A 27,374-nucleotide genomic window follows, 5' to 3' on the forward strand; every position below is an offset into this window, starting at 1 on the left:
ACGCCAACAGGGTCTCGATGACGCGCAGCGAGTAGAGAGTCAGCCATATCTCGAACAGCAGCAAGCCGGGGCGGAAATCCTCGCGTATCTAGGTCAAGTATATGCTGAACAATTACCTCCTCTTCAGATCTAAGGAGCTTCATTGAGTTGGGCGTGCAATCGCGTCGAAAAGTAATTCCAGCAAGTCGCGTGCTTAGCGTACTTTGAGAGACGTTATAGATAGCTACAACACGCCGTTGAGAAAATATTGCATCTTATTTTATAACCTGGATTGCAAGCTGTATTTGAGATTCTTTTTGATTTAATTGCACGTGCGGTTGCTGCATGCTGTGATAAATTGCTGTGGTAACTGAAAAGTTGGTGTGGTCTTGGCAGAGTGATCAGCTCGCCCGTCTGATCAGCTCGCCCGTCCAGTACGTTATATAGTTTTACAACATTATAGGTATACTAGTTTTTACTAGTATAGAGTACTTGCTCTTTAAAGCGCTAGTTTCCTATTAAGGCAATGTATTAGGCTCGTTACTGAATATGGAAAGCGTATACATCCTTCGTGTTGGCATTTTGATGTACAAGGCAACATTGCCACTCCTGCGAACTATACGCACACTTTCGCGACCTTGTTTGATCATTCTGAACGTGGCCCGCACTGAGTAACTATTGATAACTAGATAAGCGGCCAGATCTACTCAATGGGGGACACAACATATACCCAAAGCTGGCATCCTGCAGTGACAGCCTCACATGCCGCCCGCACCGCGGAAGTAGAAGGCTCATTCGTTTTGCCACATCTGCAACCATCTCATAATATCCTTGACATTGGATGCGGCCCGGGGACCATCACCTATGGTTTTGCGCCTTACGTTCCCGACGGACGTGTCACTGGCATCGATCTCAATCAAGAGATACTTGACCAAGCCTACAGCAATCTCTCCAAGCGAGCCCTGCCATTAAGCAATGTTGAATTCAAGATTGGGAATGTCTTGGAGGGGTTGAAATTCGACGATGACAGTTTCGACGTTGTGTTTTGCAATCAAGTTTTACTGCACACCCCCGATCCTGTTAAGGCTCTCCGAGAGATGAAGAGAGTGTGCAAGCCAGGTGGTTTCGTCGCCTGTCGGGAGTCCGACTTCCCCTTTCGCTGGTACCCTTATCTGCCTGGGCTGCAGCTGTATGACAGATATATGTATGAGCAAGTCATTGGTGCACTCCCTTCTGTGGCCTCAAAAGAGCATCCTCAAAACCCACCCCATGCACCGGGTCACAGAGCAGGCATTTTGATCCATGTCTGGGCACGTGAAGCTGGATTCGAAGTACAGAAGATGGTTAAAGGCGCTGGTGTAGAATTGAAAGCCACAGAAGATGAGAGAAAGAGGCACGCTGAGAATTTGATTGGACGGTTTGAAAGAGGAGAACACCGAGAGAAATGGAAAAGATTGGGCGCAAGTGACGAAGACATCGATACTGTAATAAGAGACGTCAAAGCCTGGCGAGACGATGTGGATGGATGGTATGCGATTTTGCAGGGTCAAGTCATTTGTGGTGTCTGATTTTGTTCCATAAGTACGGAGTAGGGAGAGTTCCACTATGGAGTACATACCTACCTTCCTACTTATCAGGACGAGTGCTCGGAAAATGTCTACCTAATTGCTGTAATCCCTTGATTGCTAGTGCTGACTTGTCTATTCGGTTATCGAGCCAGACATTGAGAAAGCTTGGACAACCTTATTTCAGAGACCTGCATACTGTCGCATGTGGTGCATCTTGAAACGAGACCTGATTCGACTGTTTGCTTTTAATTCCTAATTCTAGGGATTCATGTAGTTTAGTCGAAGTCACTGTGCTCCACATAACTGCAGTAAGCTCACCTATGCACAGAAGACCGCAATGTTAAGATTTAATCTGATAAAGAGTGCAAACTTTATTACATAGCATATGTCCCGAAACGAGAGCTGTCATTGCCACATAGCTCTCTGTTCGAATGGCGCGGTGGCTGGTTGCCATCGATAATTCTGAAACGTAGTCCCATTTTTTCTCAAAAGCAATCATAAGTGGACCTATCTTCCTCGACACCACTATAAGTATCCCGGTTACTGGGAAACCTAACAACCTTGTAACAAGTTCGTGAAGATTATTATTAGCTTTTCATAGAAGTAGTTGTTGGTAATGGATAGAAGTTACTTTTCTCAATCGATTTACTAGACATACAGAGGGCAGGTACACCGGGCTGGCCATCTGATGGCATCGTGTATTTCTGTACCAGTCCTGGCTATTGAAAAGTACATTGTAGCTGATAAACAATCTGAAGGCCTTGCGAATGTACATTACATGTACATAAAGTTGTAGGCAGAGAATACTGGCAAGATGCCAGCTCGACGTGCCGACCTTCTGTACGTGACGGTCCCACGGATCTCGAGATTGACTATCTTTGTATCTGAAGCATTTGAGTTCGCCGTTCAATGTTACCGCCAAATTGATCCACCGAAGTCAATTCCGATATAAGGCTTTATTGACCAATGGTCGTCAAGATCAAGTTCAGACTTCCGAGGGACAATGTGCCAAGGTCGAAAGTCCAGGGTTGGTCCACGCACAACCACTCTACCGTGTCGCAAACGAGTCTGGGGTTCTAAAACAAAGTCCTACTTGAAGTATCCCATGCTCTTATACTAGCGACAGCATCCAGACCGTGAATTGATCTCAGCCAGTCGTATCTTCTACCTTCCTCGGTAATTCTGGTCATGCACCAAATCGCCCGTTCAGATCTCAATCGCGCATTGACACCGCAAGTTTCCTATGATCCGTACTCGGATGGGTTGATAGCCTTGGCATCGACATCGAGCAGCAGGTCCTTCGTTCTTCAAAGGTTCTGTGACACGCCACGACGGTTGTACGGCTACCTGAGATGGTTATGACAATTTGGTGGCTTAATTATAGCTCTACTTTGTGCCTCGGCTTTGAAGTATGTCAGTAACGAGTTGAGGCTATAAATCGCCTGATCGTCGCCTCCCACATAAACTTCATCTTTGTTCACGGCCATCAACAACCTTCAATCACCTTCATTCATTCTCAAACTACTTTGGAGCCGGGTCTCCCTTCGTTACATTTCGTTACAATCGTTCAATTCGACTTTACCTCTATACTAGGCGCATCTCCATTCACTGTTCGATATTTCTCTTTCAAGATGTATATGAACACTCTGATCGCTGCTGCCATCCTTGGTCTTGCTACTGCTTCGCCAGTTGAAGTACGACAGACCCGTACCTCCTCTAGCGAGTTCTCGGATGGCGGTTGCAGAGACATTCTTTTCGCGTGGGCACGCGGATCCACCGAAGTAGGCAACATGGTATGTAATAATCACGTCACTGAATTTGGACCTATTCACAGAGTGTGACACAGGGAACCGTTGTCGGACCACCTACATCGAATGGATTGAAAGCCAATTTCGGGGCTGACAATGTTGCCACCGAAGGCATCGAATATGCTGCAGCACTTGCACCGAACGCGCTCCCTGGAGGCACTGATGCCAAGAGCAAGAAGCTCATGCAGGATACCATCAATGCCATGGCTAGCCAGTGTCCGGACTCTACTATCGTCGTTGGAGGATACAGCCAGGGTGCTGCTGTCTGCCACCGTGCCGTTGAGGAGCTCGATCCTGCTGTCCAGAATCGCATTGCTGGAGTCGTCCTTTACGGCGATACCCAGAAGCAACAGGTAGGTCTTGCGCTCCTATCATAATCGCAACAGTCCATTGACTGTCAACACAGGACAACAACCAAATCCCCAACTTCCCAGCCGATAAAGTTGAGATCATTTGCCAGCCTGGAGATGCCGTGTGCCGAGGAACGCTCACCATTCTCCCAGCTCACCTTACCTATGGTGCTCGGGCTGACGAGGGTGTTGACTTCCTCACGAAGCAAATCCAGGGAGCTCAAGCTAAGATCAAAGCACGAAAGGAGAAGCGTACAGTTGAAGAGGCTGCAGGGATCGCAGACGCACTTGCTACAAAGATGGCGAAGAAGGCGGTCAAGATCATGGCTTAGATGAAACAAGAATTTTGGCGGTGACTCAAATGTGAGGGTTCAGTGGGTTTGTAGCTAAACATATATATACGCATTACATATGACAATCGACAGGTTCGAGAAACTCTTCTCATGGGTTTGATTTTGACCTTCCTACTAATGTAGTTGACATCTGCCATGATGATTAAACTTCTGTTGTTGAGCGCCACCGACTCACAGGGCTGAAGGTTTAGTATCTGATTCTCATAGTGATGTCAAGTTGCTATTTTGAGACGCTGCAGATCAGAAACAGATCGCGCTAATGTTTGGTGCCGGCTCCTGAATTGAAACACATGGTGCTACATGTTGACCGTTGCGCATATTGGTATGAGCTTTGGTACCTCGTACAATGAACACTAAACCACAGACTCGTTTCAACATCAAGTTTGAACAGTCACGAGATACATGTACGGAGTAGGTGCGGCGTTCTGATAGTGATAATTCACTTTAAGGTCAAAGGTCCAACGCGTTGCAACCTCGTTCGCGTCCAAACGTCCAAATGTTACAAAGTCATGAACTAAGAAGGTGCATCGCGAACTATTGGGTTCGCATGCTTCCGTCGCCAAATGTCGATATCAAATGGAGACTTCGGCTATCTATTGAGGGCTCGTAGCTATGCGGTCACACGAGTGAATTTAAAGAGTACAACATGCAGTAGCTTGACATCTTTTTCATTCCTTACCATACTGCCATAATCGCCAACTGATAGGCAATGTTATTACTAGGTACCGACGAAATGTGGTTTTACGTCCATTCAATAATTTATCATGCCTCAGCGAAGGTTAGATTGCCTTTGGCTATTCTTCACTGCATATCCAATCTGTAGGTCTCAGCCTCGATCACACATTTGCATGCGTTCCAATCCACACGTGACTAGTTACCAGTTCCAGGCCCGCAGCGTCGTCATCTCGCGTTTTCCCAAGATCGAGAAATGGTTGGATCTGATGGGAATATGGTGAATTGGCCCTCTCACCCTTTGACCTCATCCTGCCCCGCACTAACCCGCTTGGCTCAGTGTTAGCCCCCGCCATATAGTTACTACCATGGATTCCGATTCGTCACTTGGTTCTCTACGTCACTGGTCACGCCTGGACGTTCTCTCGTCATACATACATAGGTACATACCATAAACGTCCATATATATAATACCCTCTTGCTCCCAACATGGCCTCAGACACTCTATCACTCATCCACGACTACTACGCTAAAAAGCCAACCGACCTATCGGACTTCATTCGTAAGGAAGCAGAGTCTTCACAACAAAAAAATTCATCATCATCAGATTCCACTTTACCTAAGAACGACGTCGACGATTACCTTTCGAAAAAGGCAAAAGGTCTTGAAATCACAGAAGAAGACAGAAAGCAATACGTCAGAGAACTACAGATCGTAGGCTCCAAGAACCACTTCCAAAAACATAGGCCACAGAAGAAGGAAGCAAATATGCCTGTCCACCCAGCTGAGGAAAACGCCACTGGCAGTAAGTCCATTTTAGACCTTTTCCCTGACTTATACTCCATCTCCTCTAATTTTAAATATTCTTCATGCTTGTGAATATGATTGCTGACTACAACATCGCTAGACATCACCGACAAGGTCGCCAAGGAATCATCGGATTCCACCGCCTCTTCGCATCCTGCGCACCAGGAGGACAATAAGGCCACGTCGGGTGGTTCTGTCAGTGCAAATGCACATAAGGCTAATCTCGGCCCGGTCGTCGACCAGGACATTGGCAAACCGGCCAGCAGGGACGAGCTCAAGGCCCGATCTGAGGAGTTGAACAAATAGAGGACTTCGAAGGTAGAGCAAGCCAGATTCCCTTCCACAATAACCTTGATGGTGGCTTGGTCAAAAGTCTAGTGGACAGAAACACTACATACTACTATAATTAATCCATTGATTCCTACGAAGTAACTAATTTGCAACTGCCTAATCATGACTGTGACAAAATCACTAATAATCATTGAGCAAAGCAATTGGAGTCTTTCATTGTTACCGGTACATACTCGTTGTGAAAGACAAGCTTGAATGTAATCATTATTCCATTAATAGTAGGATCTAAAGTTTGGAGTTTGTGCTCCTGATATGCTTTAGTCCAGGCAATCTCCATCATACGCCCACAGCTCCTCCATTGTTGAGGAGCACTCACAAATGCTTGTGGAAGAAGCTCAGGACAGTCTGATATCCACGCTCATACTCCTTCTTGACCTCCGCATCCTCCAAGTCTGCTCTTGCTGCCATCCACCCATGGACCTGAGTCGGGTACCATTCGACAAGGTGGGGCACCTTGAGACCCTTCTCCCACTTCTCCACGTCGTCTCTGGGCTCGTCCTTGCTGGGAAGCATGACATAAGGAATGGTGACCCCGGGAGCATCGTTTGCATCGACCATGGCGGGATGGCAAGCAGCCGCGACCTTGAAAGAGGTGCCTTGTTGAGAGGAAAGGTTAACAATCTGTGGTCAACAGTTAGTCCACCTGAACCCAACGGTAACCGTATAATGCAACCGGCTTCAATATTCCTACCTTTCCACCCCAGCAGTATCCAATGATACCCCAGGACTCGATACCCTTGCTCTTGCTCAACTCCTCCACGATCTTAGGGATCCTGGGCAAGGTCTTCGGCGGCGCAGCCTTCGAGCTGAAGAACTCGCCGAGCTTCTGCTCGTGCTCCTTGTTCTGCGGTGGGTACCAGCTGATGTCCGCGGGTTCGCCCTCGAAGAAATCAGGCATGAAGACCTGGTATTGCTGCTCCTTGTCTCCGTATGCGAGAATGTCGGCACCCTGCAGGGTCTGATCGAAGTAGCCGAAGATGTCGTAGACGACGAGAATACCGCGTTTCGCGTCCTTAGAGCCGGTGGCATCTGCGCTTGTCAATTATTCGCTTTCGCAATTGCGAGGGGAAAAGGCGGGTGGCGGCAGGGAGATACGGACATGTTTTCAGGCCGTCGGCGGTGATGTAGTCACCCTTGGGCTTGTAGCCTTTTGACACAACTGCGGGAGTGTCGCAGCCTGCAATTGGTTAGTCTGGGAGTTGTTGATTGAGCTCTAGAGCGAGCGCATCGGCATACAAGCTTTGGACTGTGTGGACTCGGACGACATGCTGGCTATTTGTTGATACCGAGGTCTGGCTTTGATTGGGAACTGTTTGGCGGTGGCGGATAGGATAAAAGATGGACCTCGAGAAGAAATTGGAATGTGAGAGAAAAGAGGGAAGATGAGAGAGCGCATTACTATCTAGGTCAATGGCTCTTGATGAGTATTTGTCAGTGCATTGCAGCGTTAGTGGGCTGCATCCAGCACTCCCGGTAACCGCATTGTTTGGGGCATCGAGTGGGGTTACATCATTACATCACCGTTGCGGGGCCTATATCCGATATCTTCTTCCGAAACGGCCTTGCAACAACAAACGAGAAGATACGGTCGGGTCAATTATCAATCTGTTCAATCGTTGCGGCTTCTAGTAATTTGAGTGTAAATTTTACTATCGAATAACATTCTTTCCATATATAGACTCAAAGAAGTATGCAAACGATTTTTGTACCCGTATATACTTTGCCTCTATGAATTTGTACTAAGGTACTTGTAACGGCTGAATGTTTTATGCGTCTAAGTTCAGGTTATCCAACAATGCGTCAATCTTTCCGAGTAAGATCTGATAATTTATGGCATCTTGAGCGAACTCGTCGCCTGCGATTTCTCCGTCCAAGGTTCGGATGGCTCCTGCAGCGAATTGGTCATCAAGCTGACTTCCAAGGTCCAAACCAGTCTTGCCAGATTGTATATCTTGTGGCGATTGTGCATCAATGCCCGAGTCTTCGAATTGCTCGACAGCCTCAGGCGACTCATCCATCATCTCATCGAGACCACTGTCCTCGAAGCGCAACCGGAACCTCTCACTTAAGTAATAGCGAATATCATCTACAAGTTCGACTGTATCCGTTTCCTGAGTACCTGGTCAGCAATTTGTACAATTCCTTTTCGCCAATTAATCACACATACTTGGCGGGCCTGTACTCGTTTGGCCGACTCAGTAACTATATCTGAAAACTCTGGTTCATCAATGTATTTCTCCAGACGATGTGCAATATACCGGGCACCAAATTCTTCGAGGCGTTGCACCCTAGTGTCCCAACCAGCGCGGATAACCTCGTACACATCAATTGCTTCTTCGGCGTCTGTTGCGCCTCTTGGGTTTTCCGACTCCACAGTGGACGTGGATCCGTTTCCTAGTGTCGAGATGATGAGTGCAGCGCGCTGCTTGAGCTTCTCGATGAATAAATGATCTGCCGCGAAGAGCACATCAATGGCGATGTCAAGTCCAAAATCTGCCCGTTCGGTGTATAAGAAGATCAGGACTGCCTCTAATACTGCTGGTGTGCAGTCAACTGTAATAACTTGTAGGTATGGGGTATCTTGGGCCTCGCGGAAGGATGAAGAGAACATAGTCTGGAAGTACTCCGAACGAAGAAGCATTGCGCGATGTACAGGGAAAAGAGTTGATCTCCGAGGTTGGCGATGCCTGGAAGGGGAGCGAGACTTTACCGGTCCGATCGGAATGCCGTTCAGCGGTCCAAGGGTATTTCGGATGGGAGGAGTCGAGGATTCTGAAGCGCCAGGTGATGCATCCGTTTGATCTGAGCCATCTTCTATATTCTCTTCATCCGCTCGAAGTAATATGTCTGCGAAGATGGAGTTGTCCCGGTCCCACTTGATATCATCAACCCTGCCAGCATCTACGGATATCTTGTTTTTCACCACATTGTCCTGGAACCAATTCTGTAACTGGTCGCGACCCCGATCGAGTTCCTCGTTCCTTTGTTGTCGCAAAAGCCTTCTGTCCGACACTTCTGTGATGCTCTCGAACAGTTTTGGTATTTCCAACTGCCTACTAATCTTCTCGATTCCGTCCAGAACCACCAACTCCTCTTCATCATTCATACCATGCGTCACCCTTCTCAAAGATACCTCAGAAAAGTAGAGATACTGAAGGGCAGCACCTAATGATTCAGCAGGAATAGACTGAGGTAGCTTCCAAGACGTTGTGGTTGGTGCCGCTGCAAGCTTCTTCGCAAAGTAAGGAGATCGTGCAGCAAGGATGAACTTGTGCAATTCAAAGTCTTGGTCATATGCTGCCACCGTGATATCGGTCGTTTTCGGAGTATCTCTGCTCAATAGCGATGTGATGTGGGCAGCCAATGGCTGCAATGGGTTCGTCGATTTCGCATAATCGTATGAAAGTAGGAGGTTTCGTATCCGATCGTTAAGTGCGTTGTATAGGCAGCGTTCGCCCTGGAAGGTGTCTCGTTCGCAGAGAGCCCCGGATTCAAGAAGCAGCCGGATAACTTCGTAATGACCGCATAGACTAGCCTTGTTATCAACGATTACTATTGCTCGTAGCTATTGTGACTGGATGGCGATCATGGATGTATTGTGTTATATTGTTCCCATGAAGAGATGTTGCTTACCAAAATCAGAGGAGTATAATCGAAGCGATCTCTAGCATTGACATTGACACCCAGGGAGATCATCTCCTGGCAGACTTTCAAGTCTCCCCTGCGACAAGATTCGCAGAAAACGCGGAAATTGTCGCTGAGATCGAGGGGGTTGTCTTCCTTCATCTTTCCTGACGAGACTGCCTGGGCCTCGGTGGCGAGAGCCACCTCAATTTCATGCTTCTTCAATACCATGATGCCAAAATACAAAAGAAAAACGAAATTTGAAAACGCCGAATCTATGCGTCAGGGAACATGATGTGCTCTGTATGAGCAATCTCAAGTCGCTTTTAAGATGCTTGATGACATATAGGTAGAGGAAAGTGGCGGCGGAGATTCGGCGATAAGGATCACGTGCCGATAAGGCGTCATAGAATGATTTGTCTGGGGTCGGGTTCCCTTTGTGTAGTTGGTGGCTGGTGCGCTGGTTGCGGTAGCGACGAGTGTTTACTTGGCACAACACTACACTTGGTCTTGATCTACAGGTACCACCTTACTTGCCAATACCAAACAACCGACAACTTCACGACACCACTAACATAACAGCATAATAAAATACCTCTTCACAACATAGCATTCGTTGCATGATACTATCCCGGAAACTATGCCTGAGGACGAGAAGTACGACGTCCTCGAGAAGATTGGTAGGTACCGCACAAGATACTGCTGCCGACACTATACGTTTGATGAATATGCTGATGCAGTTATAGGACATGGCTCTTTTGGAATCATCCGCAAGGTGATGCGGAAGTCTGATGGCTACGTATGTATACACAACTTCAATTGTGTAGGCCACCGACACATGAACTAATTGATTCAGATTCTTTGCCGCAAGGAAATCAGCTATTCAAAGATGTCGCAGAAGGAGCGCGAACAGCTCCAAGCCGAATTATCTATCCTTAAGGAACTTCGTCACCCAAACATCGTTGCCTACTTCGAGCGAGATCACATCAAAGCGTCGCAGGACCTGCACTTGTACATGGAATATTGTGGCAACGGTGATTTGGGTCGTGTCATCCGTGACTTGAAGAACAAGAATCAGCTGGCTGATGAGGAGTTCGTATGGAGCATACTCTCCCAGATTGTGAGCGCGCTATATCGTTGTCACTACGGCGAAGATCCACCACCCGCGGGTCGCAACGTCATGGGACTGGGTGCAGACGCGAAACCGAAGACTCGCGGCAAACCCATGATCTTGCATCGTGATCTGAAACCGGAAAACAGTGAGTGTGAAGGGCTCTTGCCGGCAAAAGCACCGTGACTAACTAGATCAAGTCTTCCTTGGGGACGACAACTCTGTGAAGTTGGGTGATTTCGGTCTGTCGAAGATCTTGCAGTCGCATGACTTCGCATCCACATACGTTGGCACGCCGTTCTATATGTCTCCAGAGATTTGCAAAGCGGAACAGTACACCCTCTACTCGGATATCTGGGCACTGGGATGCATCATATATGAGCTTTGCGCCAAGCAACCACCGTTCAATGCGAAGACGCATTTCGAACTCATTCAGAAGATTAAGTCTGGCAATTACCCACCAATTCCCTCCGCATACTCCGGAGAGTTGAATAAGGTCATCGCAAGCTGCCTCCAGGTCCAACCAAATCGCCGCCCGGATACTGTACACATGCTCAATCTTCCGATCGTGAAACTGATGCGCAAGGAGCAAGAGGTCGTTAGATTGGGCCATTCCTTGCGTGATGAGAGAGAGAAATACGCAGCAATCACACGTGAAGCAGAGGAGGCAAAGACACGATACGAACGAATGTGTGAAGAGTTGGACGGTCGGCTACGACGCGAATGGGAAGTCAAGGCCCGATTGGAGATCGACCAACAAGTCAAGCAGCTCCACGCCCGCGATCTAGCCAATCTGCAGGCACAGTTCGAAGTTGAAGTCAATCGCAGGGTGGAAGAGGCGATGAAGAATCAACCCCAGCGTATAAGCACTTCACCTCGACTTGCGCCTAGATCGAGTACACCGACTATGCCAGGGGAACAGCAGCAGATCCTTTTCCCTGTTGCCAGCTCCGAGCCAATCACTACCAGTGGTTCAGTAAGCACAGTAGGAACAGAGTCTAGTTTCGCCAGTGGCACCGATCTTTCATCATTGTCTCTCAATGAGCCTTCGGAGGTAGAGGACTCTACACAGAAAGCTATTCCAGTCCCCACAAAACGAGCAGCTCGACAGCCTTTGTCTCGAGCGAGGACCATGTTTGCTGCACCCGTTGCCATGCCAGTCCCCGCATCGCCAATGGACGTGCAGATGGGAGAACCCTCACCGGCACCGGCTTCCCTTGCTGGCCTGTCACTCTCCCCTCGACGCAATGCACAGCGCCAGAACATCTTTGCAGCGGCTAAAGAAGGTGCGAAGAAGTGGGAGGCTGAAGTCCCGCCGTCTCCTACGGATGACGAGTGGAATGGCGATTTTGAAGATGATGACGACCTTCCTATTCTGCCATCGCCAACTCGTGCACGCAGTGCCTCTGGAAGCCGGAATCAGGATCCGTTCAAGGTTCTCAGCGCCGCTCACCGCCCGCTTCTTAAGCCAAATCAGCGACTGGCGAGCGCTCCGAGCCTCGCACCCAATGGCACCAAGGCACGACCTGCGACTGCTGTTCCCGTCATAGCTACTTCTCCAACCCGCCAAGCCAAACCTAGGTCTGTTGACCTTTCGCCAACCCGAAAGACGAACGCAATGGCTTCGAAAACGGCCGAGACATCTGGCGGGCTGAGATCCAAGAAGGGCAACGAGCAGATCCGGATCCAGGCAATGCGCAACAACGGTATCCAAGGCCGAACCATAGTGGAGCTTAACCGCAAGGAGCGAATTCCGCCGGTGCAGCAGGCGATGAGTGAAGATGAGGGCCGTAAACTCAAGACCGGCATCCGCAGCCCAATGAAGGTGCGCAGTGCCAATGCTATGGACATTCCCGCAGTTTGGGATCCAGAGGTGGTCGATGAGATGCCGAGTCCCTTTATCCAGCGCAGCAAGAAGATGCTCATCAAGTAAGACTGTGTTTTGGACGATCACGCCTCTTATGGTATGATTCAACGATACCCAAAAGCGATGAGTGGTTCATGAGCTTCTGAATATGAATGATTGGGATAAGTGAGTTAGGCTGAAGGTTTTCAATGGAGTCTGGCATTTCCGAGGCCGCGTGGCAGCGCTCAAGGCGCGTACTATCCTGTCATCTCTTCCTTTTGTTATCTCACTAGGCGTTTGTGTCCTTTTCGTCCTCGGCAGCATTTCTTTTCCCAAAGTCCTCTGGACTGCATTTGGCATTTACATCGGCGAAAATAATTATCGACTGGATGAGTCGGTCTGAAGGCGTACAAGGAGGAGAATTGTTTCATCATCCGGTTTGTTGACGGAACACATGTCTAAGTTATGTATTTTACGTCATTTCTAAACATTATGTTTGAGTTCAAACGGTTTGCTATATGCTGTCTGGTGCCTCACACTAGCAACGTGATTTGATACGATGCCGTGACGTGTCGAATTGCATAGGGTATCATTCTTCTACCGTGATTCAGTCAGGCCGCAAGAGCGGTGCGTCTCTATTAGCTCCTCTTCCAGATTGCTTCTACAACATCATCGACCTCTTAAAGGTCACCATCAGATTTGCTCTTTCAAAGCCTTATGCCACACTCCCCACCTCTCAGCGCTCCTCCCCACGAGAACCTTCATATCCTCCCTCCCCACAACAGTGCCGCCACTCTTCTCGATCTTCCTCACCACCGCTCCGTCTGTACTTCCTTTCCTACTCGCACTCGCACCCGCAGCCGAGCAATCCACAACCACACAAACACTCTCCTTACAAACCGACTCCTCAAACGCATCGGGATCACTCAAAATCCACTCCAACTTCCCCTCAGCATCACCATCCTCGTCCCTCCCCTCAAACACCGCGAACGTGCTCGGCACCGGCAGGCCCCTCAACCGCAGGACCCTCGCCGACTTCGGGTCGTCGTCGCACAGCACGGCCTCGAACTCCTCGTCGTAGTACGCGCGGGGGATCCTGGTGTTCCGCAGCGCGGCGAGAATGGCCAGGAACGCGGCGTCGAAGGCCGAGCCGTCGATCGAGATGAACAGCGTGTCGATGTAGAGTACCCAGTACGCCTTGACCTGAGGCGGCTCGGATTCCGAGTCCGAACCCGCGGAGGAGGGAGTGTATGCGATGCGTAGGTCGCTGGCGCGCACGAGCCGCGTCGAAAGTAAGGTGTTGCGCAGCCGGGTGACGAGCGTCTGCGCGAAGGTGCTGGGTGCGTTGCCCGGGATGTGCTGGGGCGTGCTGCCGGTGCTGAGCTCGACGTTGGGGACGAGCAGGCGGAGGGTGGAGAGCTCCTCTGTGTCGTCTTCGTCTTCGTTTTCATCCTCTTCCTCTGTGCTGGCGAAGGTTCGTCCGCCCGGTATGTCTTCTTCTTTCAGGATCTCGGCTCGCACGCCGCACACGACGGCCGTGTTCCCCAGGCGCACCACCGCGCTGCCGTTGCAGTGCGTCAGGGAGCCTGTGTTGATTCCCGGCGACCGGAACTCGGTCGGTGTGCGGCCATTGGCGCGAAAGGGGGCCTTGCTGCTGTTGTTGCGGTCGTTCGCGGTGCTCGAGAGGTGGGCTTGGAGGAATGGGTGCGGGGAGAGGGCGGCGAAGATGGGGCGTGGGAAGGTGAGGGCCGGCGGATGCTGCTGGGCTGCTGACGTCGTTGCAGCCATGGTTTCTGGCGTTGCGTTTTCTGTGGAGCAATTGGTTGGTTGGGCGTTGTGGCGATGTTGGAGGAGAGGAGAATGTAGACTCGATCTTTTGAAGGTTGACGTTGGCGGTGGTAAATTTTGGGAGAGCTTTCTTTCTTTTTGGGTCCAAGCGCCCCCGGAGTTATTTAAGCTTATTTCTGTGGGGATCTCTCCGCCGATCTTTTATGTCTGTTCATAGCACAGCCAAAATTTGGTTCGAGAAGTGTTATGAATTCAAATATTGTTCATTACGAGTTATGCTATTGATGCGGGATGCAATTGATTAATCTAACATGGGAAATTGAACGAAGCACCTTCAGCTCCACAAGACTAGGGGTATGCCTACGAACGCGGGAAAATTAATGAAAGAGTAAAACAAGCCAGCAAGAAATCCGACCCGCCAATGTCGATGATTGTTGTCCTTTCCACTACACTACGATCACGGCTTAACCGCTGGAAAGCCCTACCTTGGCGGTGGCAGGTTCAGGCTTCCACTTGCCCTCCTTCTTGTACCCTGCGCCATCCAATGTGGCCTGGGCGAGCTGAGAGATCATGTAGTCCCGCCCCTTGATCAACCAGACCATCTGGCTGGGGACTTTGTTGCCTCCGAATGCACCCACTCCCTTCTGTGTGCCGATAGGGACAATCTGTGACTCTCTCAGGTCCGCAGTGTAATGCCTGTCTGGCCCAGGCTCCTTGCCAGAGAGATGCGCAATGAGATCGGTCTTCAGGTTGGTCAGAGCCACTGGTAGAGCATTGGCCTGATCCATCACACCTCCTCGAGTATATGAGCCGACATCACCGACCGCATAAACACGAGGGGAAGCTGTAACGCGGAGAGTCTTGGGATCACATGCGACGCGGTTGCGGTTGTCCAGCCATTCCTTGGGGAGGAATGAGGTGTTGGGTCGGACACCCGTAGCATCAAGGTAGATATCTGCTTCGATCGTCTTATCATCCGACAACTTCACGATCGTCTTTCCGTTCTCGATCGTCGTGCCCACGACCTTGGTGTTGTAGATCACGTCGGCTCCGAGTCTGTTTAGGTACTTCTCGGCCGTATTTGAGATAGATTCGCGCAAGATGGGGAGCAACTTCTTGTCTCCAGAGACCACTGTAACTTTCGCCTTGGGGTTCTTGGGTGCCGATGCGAACCAGCCAGGCTTCCCATTCAAAACCTCTGCAATCTCGCCGGCGCTCTCCACGGCCACGGGTCCGCCACCACCAATGACGACAGTCTTTGCCGTAGCTAGCGCCTTCTGGAATGCTGCCTTCTGCGAGACGAAGTCGGCGGAATCCGCCTTCAGGGTGAACAACGGGGAAGCGGTAGTGACACCAGTCGCGACAACGAGGGCAATGTAAGGTATCTGCACCTGCTGGTTGTCTGGCGTAGTGACTGAGACAGTCTGACCGGCGGCATCGACATGCGTGGCGGTACCCTGAACGAACTTGAATTGGTCCTTCGCGTAGGCGAATGCTGGCTCGATCGGGTAGATGTATTTGCTGGAGGGCATAAGCTCCTGGGACACAATTGCTCGGGGCCCGGCAATTCGCCAGTAGAAGTCTTTGCTAGGGTTCACAAGAGTAACGGCGTAGGTGGTTCCATCCTTCTTGGGGAGTTGTGGGAGGACGTGTCGGATGACATAGTGAGCGGCGCTGAGGCCGGCGAAGGAGCCGCCTAGGATGACGATTGATTCGGTGGTCATGGTTTTGTTGTTGGAACGTGTTGGTACAGACAGACAAGAAGAAATTTCTGCGACTCAATGGATTCAAGGTTTCGATGTCGAAGTCGCAAGGGTTTTAGTCAGACCCAGGAAGAGGAGGAGGGGATTGATCAAGTTTTAAAAAAGGGAGGAACACAAGGAAGGAACGAGGGAACACAAGTACCAAACTCCCGGGAGAGGAAATGGCGTGAGGAAGTAATGCTAAAGTGGCGATAGACGCGCTTCTTGTGCAAAACGACAATCCCTTTCGTTTCAGGCGTACCTCCACTCGAGATGAGTTGTCGTTGTTGTGTTGCGTCGCGCGTTTAGGACTTTTGGTGTGGGGAACCGAGATCGAATCTGAAGGAGTTGAAGCAAGTAAGATGATGACAACGCCGTGTAGTCCTCCTTCTTCCTTTATATAAAATTCCTGTCTGACTATTATGTGCTAATCGGGACGAATAATCACGGCGACCTTTAAAGGTAGTCCGAGTTACGGGCCCTTCTTCATAAAATTTTGATGCTATTCCCCCCTCTCTATGCCCAAGTCTGGATAAAGCTTTGATACCTTGAAGAGGGAGAAAAAGAGGAGCTATGACCATCAACACCCGATACCGTGTCGTGATTGGTTGGCTACCTCTCGGAGGTGCCAGTCCCGCAGATCCGGGATTGCTGACAATTCCAAACTCACACATCTCTGCTCACCAATCCTCAGACGATATTGAAGTTGCGAAATGGCGAGGACGTTGGGTTTTATGATTCGTGGTATTCTGCATACGAAGATATAACGCAATTGTGAATAGGAGTAGGGGCGGTATGTTTCCGCATCAGATGCCGTCAAACGAATGAGGGCCTGCTGTCACCCCCTTGAATTGATTGAGTCCTTGCACTGATCATTGAAGCTTATACACGAGGGATTGTGGTAATAAGTGTGCACTGTACAGTATGCTCGGAAGGTCCACACGGAGGTTTTAATCGAGACTTGGACATGTTTGTCGATCTTTCGATGTCTGGGCGTGTCAGGGTTCTTGTGCCTCTACCTCGTTAAACAAGAATGTTGATATGAGACATCCTTTCTAGCGTGTTCCCTTATGTCTTACAAGCTACAATGTTTTCAATTGGTGAAATTGTCTCGCGAATTTTAACACATGCATCTGCTTACCACAATTCGCGAAGTGGTAGCACTGTGTTAAGGATGGGTTGGTGTGAAGAACTGTAGAGGTCGTACCCCACTCAGCATCTGGGTTTTTGACCTGCGCTCAGGCGTTGGTGACATGTGCATACATGAGTCAGAGAGCCAGATACGTTTGTGCTATCTGTGCCGGACTTCTCTACTGTGGCTATAGCGATGCCTTGCCTCCATACGAACAAGCTTTTGGTCATTTCGTGCCCCACAAGAGCTATACCCTCATCTTGCATCAGGGTGAGTACAGCAAACGCCCGCTTGGGGAGCACAAGACCTTGGCCATTGCACATCTACTGCGAGAAGAGTGTGGGAAGATGGCGACCGTGTAAGGCCGCCCATAATGGATTTTACATTTTGGTTTCGAAATTTCCATAGCCATAGAGTCTATCTACGATACTATGGCCTTTCCCACACCACATGAACCTTCCCTGTCCTTTCCACATAACATGCATGCATCATGGGGCTCGATCTGGTCGTGTGCTGTTTACTCGACGTCCTGCTTGGTCTCGAAGTTCTCGCCGGCGACGAGGTCCGGGATGTCGTCGTCATCCTCGTCGTCCTTCTTGTCACCGTCCTCACCCTTCTCCTTCTGCATGTTCTGGTAGCTCTCGGCGAGCTTGCGGAGCGAGGCGAGGGAGTCGGGGCCGAGCTGGTTGAGGATGCCGGGCACGAGCTCGGTGAGCTCCTTGTCCTCACCGTTGCCGTAGATGGCGAAGGTGTTGGCGGGGACGGAGGCGTGCACTAAATTCCAGTCAACATCTACTATTCTTCCACTTGATCTTCCCACCCGAGTTCGATACTATCAAGCATACACCGCAAGCACAGGCACTCCATGAAAACACCGAGAGCGAGACAGCCAAGGCGCTCGACGTCGGGGAAGACCATAGTGGGATCGTAGTAAGGCGGGCGATGACCTACCCTTTGGTGCGGAGAAGTGGATGACGTTTCCGTCGCTCTTGAACATGTTGACCTCCTCGATGGCCTGGATGGGCTGCACGTTGATCTTCTTCAACTGTGCCTGGAGCTTCTTGTCGTCGGTACCGGCGCTCTTGTGGACCTTCTTGACCTTCCTTCGGGGCGTACCCTTGCCTCTGTAATTACGCATTAGCCTACACTTCCCGTGATCTTCTCGCCGACCCCAAAAATTCCATATTCGATCATTCTGTCTCTTCTTTTCTTTCTTTTCAATTTTTCCCAAGTTCGGCGGCGGGGGTCAAGGTCATGAGGGGCGGGACGTTGGAGAATGACGGAGTTGCTTACCCTACATACATATGTCAGTCAATTGCTACCGGAAACGGGTTGGTTTGGGCCATTATGGCACATAGTAATTCATTTTTGTTCGAAGTAAATAAAAATGCCAACATACCGATGCGCACCGACGCTTGCATGCGCGCCAACTTTGCTTGATCCATATTTGCGGTGGGGGGAGAAGGAAAAAGGTGTGGTGAGAGGGGAAAGGCTGCGGTAGGCAAAGGTTAGCCAACGGGACTCGAAAACTGTCGAACGACGGGGACGAGTGTTTTCCTTCGATTGGGAACGGGGGACTCGTGAGGGGACTCGTGTACGCACTTTTATTTGACGCTGATAGGTGAGGGGGATGGTGGTGAAGTTCGATATGGCTTCAATGTTCGCACCGTCGGAGAAACTGCGGGCCGCCGATTGTGTGCCTCGCTTGTGTGCGAAAAAGGTCGAAAATCAATCACTCATTGCATGCGACAAAGCATTCCGGCACGTCATCACTAACGAACAACACACGATTTACAATTCTTTCCTAGATGAATCACACAATTCTGGAGCCGTGAGCACAGCATTTTCACCTCCATGAATTTCAAGGCTTCTTCCTGCCGAAATGAGGATTTGAGTTCGAATCGAGCGCTTGGCCAATCAGAGCCGACTTATGATCAAATCCAAGGAGCTAGACTAAATCAAGAATTCAAGATGGTCGATATGGTATCAATGTTATTCGTTATTCATTTCAGCGCAATATATATACAATCTTCAGCTGTCCCAATCCTCCCAATTGCACGCTTCTACAACAGAGCCAGACCTGCCATTCCGACCACACCCATAGCCCACGAAATGGCAGTTGGGTGAGCTGCGAGACCGGGAGATTGAGTGGCCGCAGGTGCTCCGGTTCCACTTGCAGATGTCGTGTGTCCGCTGTGGTCGGTGGTGGTCTCGTTGGGGTTTCCTTGGACGTTCTCGGCGGTGACCTTGAAGCCCGTGTTGTTCTTGCAATTGCCGCTGAGATCCTCGGATACCGTTGTTCTCAGCGTGATGTCGGCGCACTATTGAAACAATTAGCTTCGCTTTCCTTTATGCCATACCGTGGCGGCAATCTTGCGAACATCTTACCTGGTAGAGACCGCCCGTGGGATCACCGTTCGTGACGACCTGGATGGTAGCAGGCGTACCATCGGAAACATTGATACCGCTAGGGAGACTCAATGCGCCAACACAAAAGTCGCCCAGGCCCTCAATAGAGAAGGTGGGACGCAGCGTGACGTTAAAGTTCTCTCCCGGGTCCTCACCAATGGCGAGGAGGACCTTGACGTTGGTCTGCGCGTGCTCCATCTTGAGCTGGACGGGTGCTCCGCTCATGGGCCAGTCGGTACGGGGAGTCTTGACGCTGTTGGCGCCTCCGCAGGGGAAATTGACGGCTTGAGCATGGTTGGAGTCGCGCGGCGTGGGCCACTCGATGTCGAAGTGGGCGGCGGCGAGGGGGAGGATCGCGAGGAGCGGGAGTGCGTTGGACAACATTGTTGTGAAAGGTATCAGGATGGCTGGATGAATTGCAGAGGAGAGTGAGAGTGAGTTCAAGCAGAAAAGAAAGAGCCGAGCGTTCACAAAGAAGGTCAATGAATTGAGGAAGTTGGAACGAGGTGGACGCGAATTGAATTTACCAGAACCCGAAGAATTGGGCAAGCTACCTTACTTATTGAGCTGCAAGAGAGCTCCCCTCCCAATGATCGTATTTACCTCTCCTCTCACTGTACTCTGTAGCACCAGCCGCACTTACACAGTAAGACACACACATAGGAATCAGGAGCCGTTCATTCCGTTCTTAGCCCTGCGCGTGGCGGATGCCAGGAGTAGTTGCGCATGTTTGGAAAATCGAACTAGAACTGAATACGGTAGGCAAGAGGTCAGAGATCAGCGAGGGCGGACATCAAGGTGTGGCGGGGATGTAGAAAGTAGAGGGTAACTAGCGAATATTCCATGGTGGGATACAGTAGTATAGCATGGAGTACGGCGTAGTATTTACTACGGAGTACTGTGCACGGCAGAGCAGAGAAGCGAGGCCAATATGAGAGGAATAATTGACCAGAAAGAGGTCGAGGCCGAGATGGTTGAGTTGAGAAGTCGAGAAAGTTGAGAGAGAATGAGCAAGTTTCCGGGGCCGTGGGTTGCCTTTGGCTGCATTTGCAGTTTGCATTTGCATTTGCAGGTGGCCGGGGCCAGGGTCTCCACGGTACTTACATCTACTATCTACTCGGAGCATGGCACAGTACTAGCACCCTCTCACCACCAACACCATCGCCATGCGGGACCCCACCGTACGAACAGCCTTTAGCTAATTATGGCATCTTTTGAGGACTCGCGAGAGCAAATTGTCGGTAATAACATGGAAAAGATTTCAAACGTCTGTATGAAGTTTTATCTCCACAAGTACGGCAATATCAAGCTTTTGGCTAGCGGCTGTGGCAGATGGCCGACGCATGCATGTTCCGGTAAAGAAATGGTTTGGTATCGTATATACCTAGTATACAGCAGACAAATCTTCCGTGAGTAAAAGTAAGAGATTAGGTAGAATTATTATATTGATGCTTGTTGGGCTACAGATGCTGGACCCTGCAGCACTCTATCTAGACGACGTAGCCTGAACCATTTCCCTTTCACAGGGAACCCTCCCACGATAAAAGAATACGCCAAGCGCTGTGCTTGATTTCCTTTCCACTCCCGAGAACGCCTTGAAAATTGAAGCTAACAATGGAAGATGCTAACAGAACATGAGAGAGGGGCATTGTCATTAAATCTTTCGTTACATGGTCATTGCACCGTGGCCGAACCTGCCGAGTGCCAACTCTCCGATGAAAGCACCAGCGAGTACGGACAAGAAGTAGCCAACGTTGTAGGTCATGACTGCCAACATGCTGCGTGATTCGTTAGCGACAGAGCGTGGCCTCGGATGGGGGAGTCAATGTAAAGGAAGAATTATACGTACAGGAGATAACCAATTCCAACACCAATGGTCGTGATGAACGCTCGAGGAAGATCGACGCTGAATCTCCATGGTTGAGTGTGGCTGACGGGCGCAGAGACGACCCGGACGTGCTCTTCGACTCCGTTGGCAGTAAGGATTCCCGTCATGGAGGATGCGTCATTGGCCTTGTCGCCGACCGTCTGCTGGTCTGCCACCACGACGTATCTCCGCTTGAGCGCGGCTGCCTGGGCTTTTGCATCTAGCCATGCTCTCGCGGTGAAGACGACGCGGAGGAGGATGGCGAGGAGGATCAGGAAGATGCAGGTTCCTGCGTAGGCGCCAGCGCTTGACGGGGTCCAGCCTTCCGAGTAGAGCGGAGTGTTGGTGGCCGTGAAGAAGGACATTTGCATTCCCATGGAGTGGTCCATTCCGCCCATGGATCCCTCTGTGGATGGGGATGCCGTTGCCGTTGGCATCATTTCGTGACCTTCGTGGGCAACCATTTTCGGAATTGGGAATAGGGATCTGTTTGGAGAGGCGGGTATTATGGAGGAGGAATAATTCTTGCTTGAGAGATGGAGATGCTAGTTGTGGGTGTTGAGTTCCAGACTACCGTTGAGAAGGCTGGATTGACAGGGCCAGGTCGAATATATACAACGGGGCCAGAAGTCGAGAGAGTGTTAGGCGAGCCGGGGTTGCTTGGGTGGGGACGACGAATGTCTTTGCAGTGCGCATGGAAGAGCGAGCATTAACGCATAGGCAATGGCGATGAGGGCGTTTCGATGTGCAAGGTGTTCTAGTGGTGCCGAGAACAATTGCGGTCGATCTTGCGACAGACAAGAAGTTACAAGAAATGACAAGAGCTGGATTGTGAGGCGTGGGGTGTCGCGGAATGTCGTTGTACAAGTACAGTTACGAATTCGACAGTACGGGTCAGTCCAGTAATTAGGTGAGGTACCTAGTGAAGAAGAGGAAGAGGAGGATTGTTTTCTTTTTTGTCCGTCGGATTATTGGGACAAAGAGGACGGCGGGATTGGAGTGTTTAATAATAGAAGGCCTGGATGTCGGGGTTGTTGGATGAGGGGGAGAAGGAAAAAGGAAGATGGAATGAAGAGAAGAATATCTGGTCTCACCACATCGTGAAGTCTCTTGGGTACTCTTGGGTGTCTCTCTAACTAACTCATAATACAATAACTACTGCCAACAACTCCCTCACCCTCACCCACTGCTCGGCTATCTATCTATCTAGTTCCCTTCAACCTGGTAGTCAGCGACAATAGTCCCGAGTCCGTTGTTTGTTCTTTGGTGGCAAGTGGGTGGAGTGGGTATTGGGGGTTGGTCTAGTCCCTTGTGGGTGTCCCTGTGGAGTTTTTTTGCGATCGTTTGAGCAAGTTTTGATTGGCCACCTCGACCACTTCCTTCCCTTCCAGTTCTACAGTGAACAGTTGCCATTGGGAGAAAGAACCACCTCCATTCCACCTTCCTTCCCCGTTCTACCTATCCACCCACCTATCCAACTACCCACTTGGGTACTCGTGCGTGCCAATAGCCAAACATATTCCCTCCTCTCTTTTCTCTCCATTCCCCTCTACCGCCACACAAACATCATCACTATCAATTGAACACCACGCAGTATTGTAATACGTACAACAATCCTCGTACCCGGTGGATCTACACTCGCTCAACTCAACTCAGATCATAACTCAACCCTTCGCTAAAAACACCACGCGGCTGCCGGCATTCAATCCTCGTCTCACTCGCCAAGTTGTACGCAGCCATCACTGACAAGATTAGCGTCTATATTCACTCCACTCCACTCCACTCCACTACTACGTACTCACTGATCACTCTACCTCTACCTATCTCTCTCATCATCCATTGCCTTTTCTTTCTGAACCTCACATCTACCGCTCCTCTGCCTGTCCTACGTTTCAATTACTCATCAACCTCCTCCTTGGTCACGGATACCACGGATCTCTTCGTCACCTATCTCTCGATTCTTCATCCTAATGAATCTGCTCATGATGAATTGAATCCTCCCGCCACACCCCCACATCTCATACTTGTACTCGTACATGGCTACCTCTAGAAATCATCTGCTGCTTGTACGATTCTGGTGCTTCGCCTTTTGATTCTTTTTTGAAACCGCAAAACAAAGCTTGCGTCTCTCCAGGCTCTGACACCTCCCGAATCGTGTCGAGCCCACTCCAGCGCCATCATGTCGCATAACCATGCTGCCATGGGCGGAATGTCCATGGATGGACTGCCCACCCTCTTCGAGTTTCCACACTACTATTGGGCTGTAGTTGGCAGCGTCGTCGGCGTCGCAACGCTTGCCAACATCTACAACCATGTTCTTTGCAACCAGAGGTCAGTCGCCTCTTGATCGCAATATATGCATCTCCCAACTAATGCGATTCCAGATTAGCTGCAGCACGAGCAGGTCTAGCAAAACCAGCAAAACCAACTTCGTGGATTCCATCAATAGTTGCAACACTTTATGCCGTCACTCGAGAGTTTTCTAACTTTTCCTATCGAATCCCAATTAAAGATCGCATAGTGCGATTACCTACCTTTGGGAGAACAAGCCTGATCGTGGGCAATCTAATCGTCCTGCTCGTCCTTTGCTTTTATGGGTTTGACCTAAACGCAAGATGGAAGCGTCAAGACATAGGCTACCGATGTGGCTTCGTTACCATCGCCCAGATTCCTCTCATCTTTCTGTTGGCTGGTAAGAATAACATCATCGGATACTTGAGCGGTATCAGCCACGAACGTCTGAATTGGCTGCATCGTTGGTGCGCAAGGTGTATGCTGCTGACAGCGACCCTTCACATGGGCTACCTCTTTGCGGACTGGGCTCCTTACGATTACATTGGTACCCAGATCAAAGAGAATCCGATCGTTCAAAAGGGCATGGTTGCTTGGGTCATGTTGGTCTGGATCGTCTTCAGCTCGATGACGCCTATTCGAGGTTGGAGCTACGAAGTATTCGTCCTACAACACCTTGTTTCCTTTGCAGTATTCATCGGTTTCGTCTATATCCATACCCCAGCCGAGGTCCATGGCTACATTTGGGCCCCCGTTGCAATCTTCTGGTTTGACCGCGTCGTACGTGCGATGCGAGTCGTGTACGCAAACTTGTCTTTCTTCCACCCCAAAACGCAGAGCCTCACCAAAGCGAGAAGCCTCTGGGCGTGTCAGGCCGAATTCGTTCCTCTCCCCCACCAAACCACCCGGATTATCATCAAAGATCCTCCGATTTCTTGGACCCCCGGCCAACATGTTTTTCTGTCATGCCATTCGATTGTGCCACTACAGAGCCATCCATTCACTGTCGCTTCCATCCCATCTGATGGAAAAATGGAGTTCTTGGTAAAGTCTGAAGCTGGGGGGACGAAACGCTTCTTCAGACACGCCGAGAAAACACACGGACTCCCCGCATCCTCGGGGAAATCATGCATTAAAACGGTTGCAGTTGAAGGCCCCTATGGATGCTTGCGACCGCTTCGGCAGTTCGATAGCGTCGTCTTACTAGCCGGAAGCACAGGTGCTACATTCACGATGCCATTGCTGCGCGATATTCTCCGAGGTTGGACAGAAAATGCAGACCTTCCCACGGGTTCGTCATCGTTATTCCAGACACGAGGTGGTGCTGTGACACGCAGTGTGCGTTTCGTCTGGGTCGTGAAGAGTCGAGGGCAATTAGGTTGGTTTTCTGACCAACTATCGACCGTCTGCGCCGAGTTCCAGTCCCTCCAGGAAAGGCTGAGAGATATCAAGCTGGAACTGACTGTATATGTGACTTGCGATGATACGTTTACAGAAGAGCATAAGACATTGTTGTCCACTTTCGCAGCTCTAAATCCTGACGCACCAATCAAGAAGGAGAAGGAGCCAGAGCATGGGACGGTCGAGATTCGCAACAGAAACGCATCCTTGGACGAGCCCGAGAAAAAGAAAGCAAAGTTCGCGGACGATTCCCGAGAAGAAATAACAGAGTTGACCAGGATCAACACTCTGCCCGAGAATGCCAAAACATGCGGCCCGAATGGGACATGTTGTTGCAAGACCACAGTTGACGAAGAGGATCAGGACGAAATCGCACCCTGTTGCTGCTGTGGGCCCAGTACATCGGCACCCGATACCCCGCGTCGATCCAATGGATCTTCAATGTCTGTATATCCACCGAAGCTTCTGATGAACCCATCTATCGCGGTATTCGGGGGCCGACCAAACCCTCGAAATATCATCAGGAAGTCACTGGAGCAAGCGATGGGTGAATCGGCGGTTGTTGTGTGCGGGCCACAGGGACTGGTCGCTGATGTCAAGCGAGACGTTGTTTCCTTGAGTGATGAACGTGCGGTCCACAAAGGAACAGGTGCACAAGGCATATACTTGCATACTGAGAGTTTTGGTTATTGATTTATGAAGATGGTCGTAAAGGCCGAGGAGTTCAAGCATCACAAGGTGAAAAGGGCGTTTCTACACTGGAGCATTACAGGTTTATAAGGACATACCCTGTTGGTTTGGCATTTTGCTTTGGCCGTCATTTTCCGTACGCGAATACTCAATCCCAATACCAGACGTTTTATCATGATGGTACTATCTGATTCCCCTGTGTGATTCCAGAGCAGCCCTTTTCTATTGTGACTGGATTGTTGACTTGGTCATCAAAATTCACTTTTAGACAAGCTATCATGTCTTGAACAACTAAATTGGAATGAATTGGGGGTACTATGTTTGTTATTGCAAAGCACTGGTTGAGGGACAGACCGCTATATTAAGGCAATACACTAAATACAAGTTATATACAATTACATTCAATCTCTCTAATGAGAGGGATGAAGTGGAGTGCCCATACTAGTCCAACCAAGCTAGTCCGATGCCCCGCGATCGTCAGGGCAAATCGGCAATGTCATCATCGACCTTCAACTTTTGGACCCTTAACCAATATTGTGGAAAACAAGCCAAAGTAGATATTCGTCCAGCCATGTTGGCAGCCCAATTCTTCAACATGCACACCACACAATGCGTCCGTGGTCTCTCATATCACCAGCATCCCGAGGCATTGGCCTCGCCTTGACGAGACAGGTGTTGCAAACCACCAATGTCCCCGTCGTCGCAACCGCGAGGAAAGACCTCGATGCCGTCAAGAGGGATATCCTGAAAGGTCTTGACGTCAATCCCGATAGATTGAAAATGCTCGAAGTGGACTTTTTAGGTATTCATCCCACGCAGTCAAAAACGAACCCAGTAACTAAAGACTCAATGAAGAGGAATCCACACTTGCAGCCGCCGCCGCAGCATGCAAAGAAGCATTCCCCCTCGACTCCCACCACCTCCACCTATCATTCATCCTGCCGGGCATCCTATTCCCTGAGAAATCCCCCGCGCAAATCGACGCAGACTCCACGCTTCTCACCTTCCGCACCAACACGATCGGCCCCATGCTAATGCTCAAGCACTTCTCGCCCTTCCTCCCCCGGAAAGCCAGCAAACAGAATGCCAAAAGCAGCAATCGTAGCAGCGAGGAAGACGGCCCCTCCGCACTCCACGAGGGCCTCCCACCCAGCGCCATCATGGCCCTGATGTCCGCGCGCGTGGGCAGCGTGTCGGACAACCGGCTCGGCGGCTGGTACTCGTACCGCGCGTCCAAGGCGGCCGTCAACCAGGTCGTCAAGACGTTCGACAACCACCTGCGCAACACGAGCGGGGACCGCGCCTTCGCGGTCGGACTGCACCCGGGCACGGTGAAGACGGAGTTCAGCAGGGAGTTTTGGGGCAATGTGAGGGAGGGTAAACTGTTTGGGGCGGATCATGCTGCGGAGAGGTTGCTGGACGTTATTAAGGGGATTGGGGTGGAGGGGAGGGGGAGGTGTTGGGATTGGGAGGGGAAGGAGGTTTTGCCTTGATGGGTGGAGTGGTTTGTTTGGTATGGATCATTGGATGATGAGGGCCATGGGTATGCTTTTAGGTCATGTCTTCACGTATGGGTCATTGCTT

General features: G+C 50.3%; 12 protein-coding genes across 12 annotated transcripts; 6 read left to right on the top strand and 6 right to left on the bottom strand.

The window, feature by feature from the left end:
- The first annotated feature begins 515 nt into the window (after positions 1–515).
- Positions 516–1,577, top strand: BU24DRAFT_420502 (S-adenosyl-L-methionine-dependent methyltransferase). Its single transcript, XM_033527489.1, has one exon. It carries the CDS (start codon positions 690–692, stop codon positions 1,545–1,547), a length of 858 nt encoding a protein of 285 aa, XP_033385790.1. The 5' UTR covers positions 516–689; the 3' UTR covers positions 1,548–1,577.
- Positions 1,578–3,037: 1,460 nt separating this feature from the next.
- Positions 3,038–4,094, top strand: BU24DRAFT_420503 (carbohydrate esterase family 5 protein). Its single transcript, XM_033527490.1, has 3 exons — positions 3,038–3,340; positions 3,394–3,708; positions 3,762–4,094. The coding sequence occupies exons 1-3, from the start codon at positions 3,179–3,181 to the stop codon at positions 4,035–4,037; spliced, it is 753 nt and encodes a 250-aa protein (XP_033385791.1). The 5' UTR covers positions 3,038–3,178; the 3' UTR covers positions 4,038–4,094.
- A 915-nt stretch (positions 4,095–5,009) lies between these two features.
- On the top strand, positions 5,010–5,971 carry BU24DRAFT_420504 (uncharacterized protein). The gene is made up of 2 exons (XM_033527491.1): positions 5,010–5,535; positions 5,638–5,971. Exons 1-2 carry the CDS (start codon positions 5,220–5,222, stop codon positions 5,841–5,843), a joined length of 522 nt encoding a protein of 173 aa, XP_033385792.1. The 5' UTR covers positions 5,010–5,219; the 3' UTR covers positions 5,844–5,971.
- A 142-nt stretch (positions 5,972–6,113) lies between these two features.
- Positions 6,114–7,155, bottom strand: BU24DRAFT_460496 (dienelactone hydrolase family protein; the record flags this gene model as incomplete). The annotated part of the gene is made up of 5 exons (XM_033531825.1): positions 6,114–6,135; positions 6,205–6,509; positions 6,580–6,917; positions 6,988–7,065; positions 7,125–7,155. 5 exons carry the CDS (start codon positions 7,153–7,155, stop codon positions 6,114–6,116), a joined length of 774 nt encoding a protein of 257 aa, XP_033385793.1.
- Positions 7,156–7,496: 341 nt separating this feature from the next.
- BU24DRAFT_420505 (uncharacterized protein) lies at positions 7,497–9,625 on the bottom strand. The gene is made up of 3 exons (XM_033527492.1): positions 9,522–9,625; positions 8,056–9,423; positions 7,497–7,999 (listed from the first exon to the last, which is right to left on the bottom strand). The coding sequence occupies exons 1-3, from the start codon at positions 9,582–9,584 to the stop codon at positions 7,655–7,657; spliced, it is 1,776 nt and encodes a 591-aa protein (XP_033385794.1). The 5' UTR covers positions 9,585–9,625; the 3' UTR covers positions 7,497–7,654.
- A 417-nt stretch (positions 9,626–10,042) lies between these two features.
- BU24DRAFT_490620 (calcium/calmodulin-dependent protein kinase type 2 beta chain) lies at positions 10,043–12,961 on the top strand. Its single transcript, XM_033533728.1, has 4 exons — positions 10,043–10,192; positions 10,259–10,311; positions 10,369–10,771; positions 10,824–12,961. The coding sequence occupies exons 1-4, from the start codon at positions 10,153–10,155 to the stop codon at positions 12,554–12,556; spliced, it is 2,229 nt and encodes a 742-aa protein (XP_033385795.1). The 5' UTR covers positions 10,043–10,152; the 3' UTR covers positions 12,557–12,961.
- On the bottom strand, positions 12,953–14,362 carry BU24DRAFT_420507 (ribosomal protein S5 domain 2-like protein). Its single transcript, XM_033527493.1, has one exon. The coding sequence runs from the start codon at positions 14,255–14,257 to the stop codon at positions 13,163–13,165; it is 1,095 nt and encodes a 364-aa protein (XP_033385796.1). The 5' UTR covers positions 14,258–14,362; the 3' UTR covers positions 12,953–13,162.
- Positions 14,363–14,498: 136 nt separating this feature from the next.
- BU24DRAFT_151243 (FAD/NAD(P)-binding domain-containing protein) lies at positions 14,499–16,142 on the bottom strand. Its single transcript, XM_033521260.1, has one exon. It carries the CDS (start codon positions 15,979–15,981, stop codon positions 14,722–14,724), a length of 1,260 nt encoding a protein of 419 aa, XP_033385797.1. The 5' UTR covers positions 15,982–16,142; the 3' UTR covers positions 14,499–14,721.
- A 1,506-nt stretch (positions 16,143–17,648) lies between these two features.
- Positions 17,649–19,924, bottom strand: BU24DRAFT_460501 (NAC-domain-containing protein; the record flags this gene model as incomplete). The annotated part of the gene is made up of 4 exons (XM_033531826.1): positions 17,649–17,905; positions 18,083–18,255; positions 19,241–19,452; positions 19,520–19,924. The coding sequence occupies 4 exons, from the start codon at positions 19,922–19,924 to the stop codon at positions 17,649–17,651; spliced, it is 1,047 nt and encodes a 348-aa protein (XP_033385798.1).
- Positions 19,925–20,936: 1,012 nt separating this feature from the next.
- Positions 20,937–21,986, bottom strand: BU24DRAFT_151350 (low affinity copper transporter). The gene is made up of 3 exons (XM_033521261.1): positions 21,843–21,986; positions 21,390–21,778; positions 20,937–21,318 (listed from the first exon to the last, which is right to left on the bottom strand). The coding sequence occupies exons 2-3, from the start codon at positions 21,776–21,778 to the stop codon at positions 21,207–21,209; spliced, it is 501 nt and encodes a 166-aa protein (XP_033385799.1). The 5' UTR covers positions 21,843–21,986; the 3' UTR covers positions 20,937–21,206.
- A 1,302-nt stretch (positions 21,987–23,288) lies between these two features.
- Positions 23,289–26,096, top strand: BU24DRAFT_151461 (ferric-chelate reductase). Its single transcript, XM_033521263.1, has 2 exons — positions 23,289–23,738; positions 23,792–26,096. The coding sequence occupies exons 1-2, from the start codon at positions 23,587–23,589 to the stop codon at positions 25,791–25,793; spliced, it is 2,154 nt and encodes a 717-aa protein (XP_033385800.1). The 5' UTR covers positions 23,289–23,586; the 3' UTR covers positions 25,794–26,096.
- Positions 26,097–26,399: 303 nt separating this feature from the next.
- On the top strand, positions 26,400–27,283 carry BU24DRAFT_432180 (short-chain dehydrogenase/reductase-like protein; the record flags this gene model as incomplete). The annotated part of the gene is made up of 2 exons (XM_033529910.1): positions 26,400–26,592; positions 26,646–27,283. The coding sequence occupies 2 exons, from the start codon at positions 26,400–26,402 to the stop codon at positions 27,281–27,283; spliced, it is 831 nt and encodes a 276-aa protein (XP_033385801.1).
- Positions 27,284–27,374: the final 91 nt, after the last annotated feature.

This window comes from Aaosphaeria arxii (assembly GCF_010015735.1).
Source record: "Aaosphaeria arxii CBS 175.79 unplaced genomic scaffold BU24scaffold_3, whole genome shotgun sequence".
NCBI classification, from domain to species: Eukaryota; Fungi; Ascomycota; class Dothideomycetes; order Pleosporales; genus Aaosphaeria; species Aaosphaeria arxii.

What these genes read in the sequence shown, in the direction of transcription:
- BU24DRAFT_420503 (XM_033527490.1), top strand. Translation starts at nt 3,179, where the DNA reads ATGTATATGAACACTCTGATCGCTGCTGCCATCCTTGGTCTTGCTACT. An exon ending in CCACCGAAGTAGGCAACATG is followed by an intron (nt 3,341 to 3,393) that starts GTATGTAATAAT and finishes AGTGTGACACAG; the next exon opens with GGAACCGTTGTCGGACCACC. An exon ending in GCGATACCCAGAAGCAACAG is followed by an intron (nt 3,709 to 3,761) that starts GTAGGTCTTGCG and finishes CTGTCAACACAG; the next exon opens with GACAACAACCAAATCCCCAA.
- BU24DRAFT_420502 (XM_033527489.1), top strand. Translation starts at nt 690, where the DNA reads ATGGGGGACACAACATATACCCAAAGCTGGCATCCTGCAGTGACAGCC.
- BU24DRAFT_151350 (XM_033521261.1), bottom strand. Translation starts at nt 21,778, where the DNA reads ATGCAAATGTCCTTCTTCACGGCCACCAACACTCCGCTCTACTCGGAA. An exon ending in GTTGGAATTGGTTATCTCCT is followed by an intron (nt 21,319 to 21,389) that starts GTACGTATAATT and finishes CGAATCACGCAG; the next exon opens with CATGTTGGCAGTCATGACCT.
- BU24DRAFT_151461 (XM_033521263.1), top strand. Translation starts at nt 23,587, where the DNA reads ATGTCGCATAACCATGCTGCCATGGGCGGAATGTCCATGGATGGACTG. An exon ending in CATGTTCTTTGCAACCAGAG is followed by an intron (nt 23,739 to 23,791) that starts GTCAGTCGCCTC and finishes ATGCGATTCCAG; the next exon opens with ATTAGCTGCAGCACGAGCAG.
- BU24DRAFT_420504 (XM_033527491.1), top strand. Translation starts at nt 5,220, where the DNA reads ATGGCCTCAGACACTCTATCACTCATCCACGACTACTACGCTAAAAAG. An exon ending in TGAGGAAAACGCCACTGGCA is followed by an intron (nt 5,536 to 5,637) that starts GTAAGTCCATTT and finishes CAACATCGCTAG; the next exon opens with ACATCACCGACAAGGTCGCC.
- BU24DRAFT_490620 (XM_033533728.1), top strand. Translation starts at nt 10,153, where the DNA reads ATGCCTGAGGACGAGAAGTACGACGTCCTCGAGAAGATTG. An exon ending in CGACGTCCTCGAGAAGATTG is followed by an intron (nt 10,193 to 10,258) that starts GTAGGTACCGCA and finishes ATGCAGTTATAG; the next exon opens with GACATGGCTCTTTTGGAATC. An exon ending in TGATCTGAAACCGGAAAACA is followed by an intron (nt 10,772 to 10,823) that starts GTGAGTGTGAAG and finishes AACTAGATCAAG; the next exon opens with TCTTCCTTGGGGACGACAAC.
- BU24DRAFT_151243 (XM_033521260.1), bottom strand. Translation starts at nt 15,981, where the DNA reads ATGACCACCGAATCAATCGTCATCCTAGGCGGCTCCTTCGCCGGCCTC.
- BU24DRAFT_420505 (XM_033527492.1), bottom strand. Translation starts at nt 9,584, where the DNA reads ATGATCTCCCTGGGTGTCAATGTCAATGCTAGAGATCGCTTCGATTAT. An exon ending in ATTATACTCCTCTGATTTTG is followed by an intron (nt 9,424 to 9,521) that starts GTAAGCAACATC and finishes GTTGATAACAAG; the next exon opens with GCTAGTCTATGCGGTCATTA. An exon ending in AACGAGTACAGGCCCGCCAA is followed by an intron (nt 8,000 to 8,055) that starts GTATGTGTGATT and finishes CCAGGTACTCAG; the next exon opens with GAAACGGATACAGTCGAACT.
- BU24DRAFT_420507 (XM_033527493.1), bottom strand. Translation starts at nt 14,257, where the DNA reads ATGGCTGCAACGACGTCAGCAGCCCAGCAGCATCCGCCGGCCCTCACC.